Genomic DNA, 10,869 nt, shown 5'->3' on the forward strand with positions numbered 1-10,869 from the left:
CGCCCCCACCTTCTCTTGTCTATTTGTCCCTTGTTGTCGGAGAACCAATCCCCACTCACACATGCACAGGCAGAACAAAGAGCCCTCTTCTTTTGCAAAGCGATCCCTCTGAAAGAAAGCAAAGCTTCAGCTTAACTCCTTCTCATCCTTAGACTTTGCAGTTTGTAGATGCTGCATTTTTCATGAAAGCATCCATTTAAATGTTATTTCTCAAAATATGTAATCCATTGCCCTTCTTAAAAAAAGTAATAAAGCCAACCAAAAAAACTGGTTGTTGTTTTTTTTCTTATTTATTTTATTAAACAATTACAAAATGCCACATATAAATATTCAGATAATGCTGTAATGGAAAAATACTTTTAAGTGTCTTCCCGCCCCAGAATGTATTATTTTTCTAGTTTTAGTGACCCACAGCAACCAATCAGCCGGCTGGTTTGGGTGACTAGACCCCCTGGAAAAAAATTTGGAAAAAAATTTGCACCTGTTTCTTCATTACTCCAATAGTTTGTAATTTGTTGGCTTTTTCCAAGAAAAGCATTTTTGTAGCAAGGCAATAGTTAGAGAAGAGGGGTTTCCTGAGCAGTTCATTAAGTTGACCATCCATGAAGGAAGAAATTGCCTAAATGGCGGTGCCAGGAGAGCTTCAGCGCAAGCATCTTTGATTTAAACTCAAACATATCTAACAATTATTTTACACTGTAGCGACAATTAATGAATGGAGAATATTTTGCATACTGGTCTCTGTCCAAGGGCTGGGGGATGGGGTAGAGCAAAAAAATATTGTTTTCTAGATTTTTATATTCTCTCCTCTTCCACTGATCCACCCCCCGACTAACCTTTGCCCTCCAGTAAACATTTTGCTAACCTACATTCAGTGTCAGTAGGGAGAACAAAGGCGTAATGCAGTATACTTTGTCTGTCCCACAACTGAATATCAGTTTACCTCCAGCTGCACAGTCATGTTGTAGACAAATATATAATATGTTAACAAAGACCCGTGGAGGTTGATTTATATAATGTAATAAGCTATGACACAAAGTAATGTTTTAAATTATCTTTTTGAGAAATCTTGACATTAATAAGATAAAAATTAACTAAAGATCACCAAAAAAAAATTTGAATTAATAATTGAGTTTATCATTTGCATTTTGCAAAATAGCATTTGGAGGTGATGTGGGGACATTTTTTTAATTCATTTCAGACTAAAGATGCAGGTAACTAACACATAACCACACTGGCAGGTAAGTACAGGGGTAAAAATTGTACTGCAGGATTTACTCTTAGAGAGATTAAAATGTATTTACAAAACTGCTACAATATAGATAAACCCACCAATGGTTTCATGGATCCATGGCACATATAATTGTAGGCTCTATTTACAATATTGTTTACTTAATTCCACTAGCTCCACTCCAGGGAACCAGATGGACCAATTATAATTCTAATAATACTTACTATATAGTAAATAAAGATTTGGTGAATCCAGTTTGATCTTCATAATTGCAGATGGCTGATACTTTTGAGTTAGTGTCAGAATTATTGTATAACCCAGTATTGTGCAGCAATTTATTGACTTGACAAAATAATAATCACCTTAACCACCTTTTTGATTTGACAAAAATGGACATGGAATTATAAAAAATAAAAAGAACAATAATAGTCGAATGTTTCACTGATTACCCACACTACACACTACCTACACTAAATTTAGTTTATGTACTTTCGTATTAGTAACTTGTTTACAAAGCTCAAAATTTGAGCAACTTCAATAAATAAAGTTGACCAAAATGAAAAGACATTATTGTTTATGGTCAAAGGCTAAAATCTAAAATAAAATCTTATTTAAGAAAATGTCCTTTAAGCTTTTTATTTCTAATATGCCAGCCTGAGCATTACATTTCAATGCAATATGTTGCATATGCTCTTAAATGATTTATCTCACATTTATTTACTGCTCCCATTGCCATAGCTACACATTTAATTTTAGAACTGTCTCATGCACACTGTCTACTTATAGTGCACCACACACTTCCTTGTGCCAATGCTTCCTTTCCTTTTCTCTCAATGCTGCATCCTGCATCTGTCATATTCTTTCACTAGATCATATACATTTATACTCTGTTTACATGTACATTTTTATTCCCTACTTTCTCTTAACATGGTGTTCCCAGATGAAGCTCTGACTCCCTTGTATTGTATGGAAGAGTCAGAGGCTCCTCTGCTGTTTCTTTCCTCTCTGATACAGTTTGTTGTTTTGAGTCTGACCTAATTGCCTCTTCACAGCAACAGCAGCAGCAATCCAGAAAGGCCTGTCCTAGCTGTTTGGAGAGACATAGGAGTAGGACTGGTGTCACTGCACACTTCAAGAACAAGAAGAACTGAGTGATAAGTGACAGCAGATCCTTTGGAACATCCAAATTTGTATAAGTGATTATAACATTAGTGACATTTTCAGGAAGTGTACAGACACCATATACTGTAGCCAGGCTTGCAACTATCCAGCTGAGCTGCCTTTGGCACTGTCCATACTTGATGTCCTTTGATGTTCCAACAATACGAAGTGTCACCAGTAAAGAAGTAATGGTAAACAGAAGTGGAAGACAAAAGTAGCATCCCAGGAACCACCACATGCGTGCATGTTGGTAGGTTAGAACCAAAGAGTGCAAAACTGGTGGTAGATTTGGGGCAGGAAGCATAACGCATGTATCAATAACCATGCCAGACCCTGGGGATTGCTCTTGTGTGAATTGCCACAGGAGTATCTCTGGAAGAGCGAGTATCAATGACCCCAACCAGATCACAGCTAGTTTGCCTAGAATGGACTGACATCGTTCCACTGGTCTTGGTGACATCTGTGGTGAGGTGATCGACTGAAAACGATCAATGCCCAAAGCACAAAGAGAGAATGTTGACACCCCAAGAGAAGTAACCTGTGAATAAAAGCAGAAGAATAGTTTTCACTAACTAAGACAACAAAAAACATGTGAACACTCAATGTTAAACCAAACTACCTTTTTTTTTTGCTGCGTAATTGGCTAGAAACAGGTAATCATTATTTTCTTTTAGGCAAGCCATATGGGCAACAAATAATCATGCTGGACCCCAGAAAACTATGAAACTGTTTAAAGCTAGCTATAAATAGTTCTACTGCAAAAAGCTTACACCTTATTAAAAAATCTAATTGTATGTCTAAAATCATATATATCAAATCAGCATCTCTTACATAATATAATGTGCCAATGTTAAACACAGAGCTGTACAGAGCTAATCATCACATGCTTCCAGCTTTCATAGTGCCAACTTTTATGTCATGGGTGACAGCATGTGTATTGTTTACACAGTGTCATTCAATATATGCACAATGCATCTGTCTTCTATCTCTTTTAGTTATGATTTCTAATTGTAACTGTTTGAATTTCTACTGTGAAAATGTTTGTTCAAAAAGGCAAGACAAGGCAAAAGAAAGTATTGCTTTTAGGACTGGAATAGCCTATGAGTTATAACAGTTCTTTCTTGTGTTTTTGTGAATTGCTAAGATTCTAGAAATGAAGGGATATATCTTACCTCCATATATGGTACAACCCGACAGGACACTACACCAAGAAGTCTACGTCGAGTAATCTCTTGAAAGACAACCACTGGCAAACAGAAGAAGAGCAGCATAAAATCCCAGAGAGCAAGACCAGCCAATATAGAGTCCCAGGCACTCTTCAAATATAAACTATGCCAAACAATGCACATTACGGATAGGTTGCCAATGATGCCAACAGCAAAAACCACCAAGGATAGTAATAGCACACCATAGGCACTAAGTGAGCTTTCACCTAGAGGATAGAGTGGGTTCTGTAATTGTGGGTGCCATGTAGAAGTTAGGGCTGTATCATTAAGAATCTGATTAAGCAAAGGTGTCCCACTTGGTGGTGGATGGATGAGCCTTGGGTATCCTAATGCCACCTGATCCTTTTTTGGCTCTTGCTGCGATCCTCTTTTTGCCCGAAACCTTATAGGTTCGCTAGTTTCTGCTGCAAATTTTTCCAATTCCTTATTGTGTTCTTTTTCAGACCTAATCAGAGTTACCAGGCTTGCCAGCAAAATGCCCACAATTACCAACAGGGATGTTCTCTGAACCCTTGAAACTCTCATCTTCCTGAGTAAGAAGTTTACACTGGGATACAGAGGGAACAAGTGTGGGGGTTGAAGAGAGAGATGCAGAAAAAAGAATGGCAAAAAGGGAGGGAGAAAAGGATCCCAGCTGCAAAGACGCACAATACAGCTCTCATTCCCCCTCTGAATGCTTTACAGTGTCTCCCACGAGATTAAACACTATGCCAGCTTTTCCTCCTCCCTACTCCTATGTCATGGGTACCAGTCTCTGCTTTTTACCCTCTGGCACCTCCAAGTGGTGACAAAATACATTTTCTTTATGCCTAAAACTGTAATTTTGAGTAAAATTGTGTAAATATAATTTGCTCTTAATTGACTGACACTTTTATAGAACTGTATTTTATAGTAAAGAAAAAAAAAGATAAAATAAAACACAGTCTAATATCTCATTACACAGCTTCCTCACAGAAATGATTTGTAAGTCTCCTAAACTAGTTATTTTGTTCTTAACCTAAACATTTTCAAATTCAAATATGAATGACCTGGAGAGTACACATTTTCTCAGTGGATCAGTGTAATTTTATTGAGACATCACAGCACTACATGTTTTGGCTTAACAGCCATCTTTGAATTTGAAAATGTTGTACAGCCAACACGGGGTCTGTAACCTGATGAGGAGTACCTACTGATGGCAGGAATTTAAATTTATCTTAACCTAAACATAACATGCCTTGAAATACGGCTAAGGTTCATAACCACATTTACAACAATAAACAAGGTTTACTTTATAAAAACAAAAGTTTTTTGCTTGATAATCTTGCATCTGTGCTCATAGCAGTGATTTAGGGCCTGAACAAGAAGTAAACGATAGAGGCACATCCCTTGGGTACAACTAGAGAGAGGTGCAATTGCAGGAGTAGCAATTGGTGGCGATAGAAAAAGGTAAAAGTGTCAATGGTGACCAAGCAAGCCTTGGGCACCAGTACTCCTTGGCCTGATTCTGAGTGATCCTTGTTCGTTTATTTACATATCTACAAATTAAAGAGTGAAAATGCAAAAGCCAGTTGAAGTAAAACAACTGAAATCACTGTACCAGTTGTACAAACGATTGTATATGACGTAAGAAAGGACAGTGCAGCTGAACACTGGCAGTGCTGTATTCATGGGAGAAATGCAGGTCTTTGCCTTTACTTGTGCAGTGCATAGACCATCATCTAGGGTTATTTACTGAATTTAGAATGATTTAAAAGTGGTCAGCAGCAGCAATTTTTATTAATTGTTTATATTTTTAACACATTACATTTTATACATGTATATATATATAATATGTTGTTAATTGACAGTAGACTGACCAGTCACTGATGAATTACATGTATTGTTTTTTACACAAATTGAAGGGAATAGTGTTTTTAATATAAAAGGTAACTATTTGGGTGCTTTAACCTTGAGAATGCAAGCTGCATTAAAAAATGCATGATGAAATTTTAGAAGGGTTATGCTTAGATTATAAATAGTAAAATAGAAATATGCATTTGTCTCATTCCCTCCTTCCTCCTGAAATTGTTGTAATTCATCAAGAAAAAATAGCTATAAAAGTTCCATGCTGGATAATGCTGCTTTGTAGAGAGATAGACTGAAAACAGGGTCAATGTAAATGCAAGATTACAATATGTACTAGTTATACACTAAATGGGAGTGCGGTGGGGGGGTCTCAGTAATTGAGGAGGATTTTTGAGGGGGGGTATGTAGTGAGGTTTTTGGCTTCAGTCCTTAAGAAGCATATCAATAAGCTGGAAAGAGTATAGAGATGTGCCCCTATACTGGTAAAAGCATACCCCCCAACTGTCCCGCTTTTCGCGGGACTGTCCCGGTTTTTACAGCGCATCCCGCTGTCCCAGATAGTTCAATGAATGTCCCACATTACGGAAATGCAGAACATTCATTGAACTATCCAGGACAGTGGGATACGTTGGCTGGAGCTGAGCGCTCCGGCTCCGGCTTGTTCTGTGGCTCCTGCTTCTTATTCAGCTCCTTGTACGGCGGTGACAGGCCCTTTTATAAGGTTGCACCCGTGCATACGTGTGATGTCACACAAACGCACGGGGCGGCAACCTTATAAAAGGGCCTGTCGCTGCTGTAGAAGGAGCCGCATAAGGAGCAGGAGCCACAAGAAGCAGCGTCTATGGGGGGCACTGTGTTTTGGAGGTACTCTCTATGGGGGCAATTGGGGGCTACTGTGTATTGGGGCACTGTGTATGGGGGGTACTGTCTATGGGGGCACTGTGTATGGGGGGTACTGTGTATGGAGGGCACTGTGTATGGGGGGCAGATTCTATTTGTTGTGATGGCAGATTCTATTAATGCCTTTAATCCTCTCCCTACCAGTGGTTTTCTAAGATAAGCGTGCTTCATGAAAAGCACGTTGCTAACTTTTTAACTTTTCCTTAAACCCATTTGTGCTTACTTACAACATAGCAAATGGCAGACAAAGGGTTAAAAGTAGCTATGATATCAGATCTGTATATATGTGTGCGAGCGTTTTGCTATATTTTTCAAATAATGTATAGACTCTGACCCAGTTGAATACTTAAAGGAGAAGGAAAGTAAAAACTAAGTAAGCTTTATCAGAAAGGTCTATGTAAATACAGCCATAAGCACTTACAGTAATGCTGCATTGAGTCCTGTATCAAAAGAAACACAGGATTTCTTGTCTCCTTTTTTTGTATACATGTCCTTAGGGTATCTGACTTCCTCTCTCAGAAAAATACTTCATTCCTGGGGAGTCTGCACAATTCTCTCCTCTCTCCCCTCTCCTGCTCCCCCCTCCCATAATAATTCATAAAACTCACTCCCCCCGCCCTTAGGAATGTGTAATCTGAGCTATAATGGCTATACAGCAGGAAGCTACTGAGACCAAGCTAAAATGGCAGCTGATATCTTAAACAAACAGAGAAAGCCTCTAGGGCTCTTTACTCAGGTATGATAAAGCTTTCTGCAGAATAACTATAGCATTATAGGTGGCTCTAATGTGGCAAATCTATTGGCAGTAAAATGCCAAAATGACTTTCCTTCTCCTTTAAAACTATAAATTGCTTGCTTTTAACATACTACACATTGCTTGCTATTAACACAATAGCTGAGATCATGTTTGTTTGCTTACAGGGTTGTTTTCTGCATCTGGCAATTCAATATATTATGGTTCATGCACATGCATTCACCGAACATTCACCTACATGCATCTATAATTATGTGCTACTTCTCCTGCAGTCACTAGACTGAGACATGTTTTACTAGCAAAGTAGCTCATCAAAAGCCCTCAGCTATTTTTAATCAAGTGTACACAAATATAATAAATAATTTAAGAAATAACAATTTAAAGTTTTTCTTACAACACTTGAAACTATAACATGTTTTAAAGATTATGAATATCAAAGACAATGGTCTTTATTTCAGGGTTCTTACTTTTATTATCTTACCTATAACCATCCAGCTTTTCTACCTTACACAACTGTCCAAAAATGCTCTAATACTGACAATGTATCCCCTATTATCTAAGCCAGGGGTCCTCAAACTTCTTAAGCAAAGGGCCCTCAGACTGTTGGGGGGCCCTGCTCCCCCGTTGTCAAACTGTAGCCCACTCCTGCATTCTTTTCCAGCATCCGCCCCCCCACCCCCCTGCACTCCGTCCGTCCATCCATCCACCCTCTCACGCTCCGTTTGTCAGTCCACCCTCCTGTCTCCTGCACTCCGTTTGTCCGTCCACCCTACCGCTGAGTCCTACCTCTTCCAGTTCCCCCCGGTCTGCCATCCGTCTCCCTTACTTTCTGTAAGCGCTGTCCGTCCTCACTCTCAGCTCCCCCGTCCCACTCCCTGCTGAGTCCTCTCTCTCCGTCGCCAGGGGTGAGGATGCAGCAGGGGACCGGGTAAATTCCCCTGGGGGGCCCGCGGGCCATAGATTGAGGACCCTTTATCTAAGCCCTCAAGAGTCTTACAGGTTTGTTCAAAAGCATTTCTTGACCTCAGCCATGTTTTCAGAGGGAGACTTTTTGTAATGCCCACTTATTTTGGACAATATATGAACTTACACAGCAATGAATGTAGCTCTTACATCAAGAGGAATGTCCACCCAAAAATGTGAAAAAAACTTTTTTTTTTGCATAGTAAAAGAAAATGTAATTCTCAGCAGCTTTCCAATATACATTAATTACAAAATTAAATTATGTTAAAGTTATTTATAAATGAAATTATATTATTATATGTCAGTCTATTCCATCCTCTCACTTTGCAGATGCCCAAAACTAGGGATCAGATAAACACATGCTTTAATTATCATCATAATTTTTGCACTGTATTGAAAAAAGTGTTTCTTTTGCAATGGCCATTCATACATTTTTAAAATATTCCAGAAAACAAACAAACAAAAAAGAAAGACCAAAAAATTAAATATTTGATTTTTATTTTCCTAATCCACTGTGTGAAAACCTTTGGTAAAGAGCCAGTTTGTTCACACCAACCACCAGAGGTCACTGTGATTGCATTAAAGACTTTTCAGTTATCTTGACCTCAAGATACACACACAAGGGTGTGGGTGTCAAGTATTAAAAGGTTTTAGCAGCACAATGTACTTTCTTGCAGTCTAGTTTCTTCATTTACCATAGTTAACTGTTTTCATCACAGTGTTCCTCTGCAAGTTTCATTACACCAGCAGCAAAGGGTTTTTACCTACACTGGCAGCAGCTACTACCCACTGTGGCACATTATAGGAAGAATGTTGCCTTCTTTGTTCTCCACTGCTGCATGTTATAGGGTACTATATTTGATGGAATGGAATGGGAAGCAGCTGTTAGTACATTGGAGCACTTGAGCACAGTAGTACCTTAGTCATCAGTAGTGATGAGCGAATCTGTCCTGTTTCGCTTTTGTCAGCATCTTTTTTTGACGCAACCGCAACTAATTTGGCACGACTGCACCCAATTTTTACGCGGCCACGCCTATCTTGCCGCAACCGCGGCTCTTTTTTGATGCACAACAATTTTTTCTGCGCAAGTTTTGCGAAATTCACTGCAAATCCATTCCTGGTGAAAAAATTCGCTCATCGCTAGTTATCAGTGACAATATTCTGTCTCTTTTGGTGTTGATGTCTTTTCAGCAGTAACTGGTTCTTTCTGGTAACTTCTCTGACACTGATATTATGTTAATAGTGCTCCACACTCACAAACCATTTTATTTAAAGAGGATTATAATAGAAGACTAAAGACTGACAGGAGGTATTTCAGAGGAAACAAGGAGGGCTATTGAAGAGCTAATATGGTTAAAAAGCACATCCACTAAAGGAGAGGACACATATTAACTAAACCAACAAGCCGATGTGAAACACCCCCTGTGGCACACAACACTGCTAACAGAATACAATTGTCTTGTAGAACAGAATATAATCTGTGGGTTTCTACTTTCAGATGACTCAAGGCAGGGTAAGGTGGCTTTATATAATACTGTGCAGCATATACATATGTTGACTTTTCACTACACGGTCAAAGCGATCTAAGCAATAATTAATACTATACGCTTAAAAGGAACTATTATAAAAATGAAAATTCCATTTTTACCATACTGAGCAGTTGCACTGGAGGAGAGCTCCCTCCCTCCAAACACACCTCATTGCAGTTTGAATCGGCAGCAAATCACCAGCAAACATGGGGAAATCAAGCAAAAAAAAACAACATTTTCCCTATACATCCTTGCAAGGCTCACAACAACCACTCCCCAGATTTCTAGACAAGTCCTCCAATGAATCGAGTAGGCCCAAGATGGTGAAAGCTAGGCAACGCAGCCCAAGTCCAATGGGTTCCATAGCCTCGGGCACCAGTTCTCCTTCTCCTGAAAGAGAATTACCCACTGTAAAAAAAGTTTAATTGCAACAAAGGCCACATTTAACATTATGATAATCACACTCATTTGATGCTTCTACTACATATTAAACAGCAACTATATTGTCAAATGCCAGAACTGGACTAGCCAGTACCAGGCTCTAGACCTGGAGAACTGGTCTCCTCAAAATTAATGTCTTACCAAATTTTTTATATCTAGATGGAGTTTTTTCCCTTTCTCTGGGTCAACTAGCAGTTAGGCAGGTTATATATAGGCATTAAGGTTGAACTTGATGGACCTATGTCTTTTTTCAACCTAACTTACTATGTTACTGTGTTATTCCAAACAAACCTGTACTCAGAACAGGAGTCAGCTGTTTCTCCACTGCTGTTTCCATTGTATAGCAAAACAATGGCCAAAAGATAAAAGTGATTTAATATTGCTATATACTCTGCAAATATGGGATACATTAGCTCAGTCTAAATCTTGGATAAGTAGCCCCTTGTCTCTGACTCCTTTTCTGGGCAATCCTAACTTTGTACCAAGTCTTAATCTGGAAAATTTTACGGACTGGCAAATAAGGCCACACCAAGGAGTCTCCTGTTTTCTCTCCACACACCCACTAGATATTTTTTGTTATAATCAAATACAACACTTTATACATACACAGGAACTACTGAAAACAGTAACTAAGACCTCCCACACTGATAGAGATCCCTTGGAAGTCCAGCAACCTGCCTACAAGGACTATCTCATATATATATATATATAATTAACATTTATTTATAAAGCACCAACATATTCCGCAGCGCTGTACAATAAGTGGGTTTCATACATTAGTTTGAATTTTATCCTGGATGGTAGGGGAAGCCAGTGCAGGGATTGGCAGAGCGGCAT

At 38.9% G+C, this 10,869-nt stretch overlaps 1 protein-coding gene across 1 annotated transcript; it reads right to left on the bottom strand.

Annotated features, from left to right (window-relative positions):
- Positions 1-274: 274 nt before the first annotated feature.
- On the bottom strand, positions 275-4,279 carry gpr37l1 (G protein-coupled receptor 37 like 1). Its single transcript, NM_001079055.1, has 2 exons — positions 3,565-4,279; positions 275-2,930 (listed from the first exon to the last, which is right to left on the bottom strand). Exons 1-2 carry the CDS (start codon positions 4,141-4,143, stop codon positions 2,154-2,156), a joined length of 1,356 nt encoding a protein of 451 aa, NP_001072523.1. The 5' UTR covers positions 4,144-4,279; the 3' UTR covers positions 275-2,153.
- Between the last annotated feature and the right edge of the window lie 6,590 nt (positions 4,280-10,869).

The sequence above is a fragment of the Xenopus tropicalis genome, chromosome 2 (assembly GCF_000004195.4).
Source record: "Xenopus tropicalis strain Nigerian chromosome 2, UCB_Xtro_10.0, whole genome shotgun sequence".
Taxonomy (NCBI): domain Eukaryota; kingdom Metazoa; phylum Chordata; class Amphibia; order Anura; family Pipidae; genus Xenopus; species Xenopus tropicalis.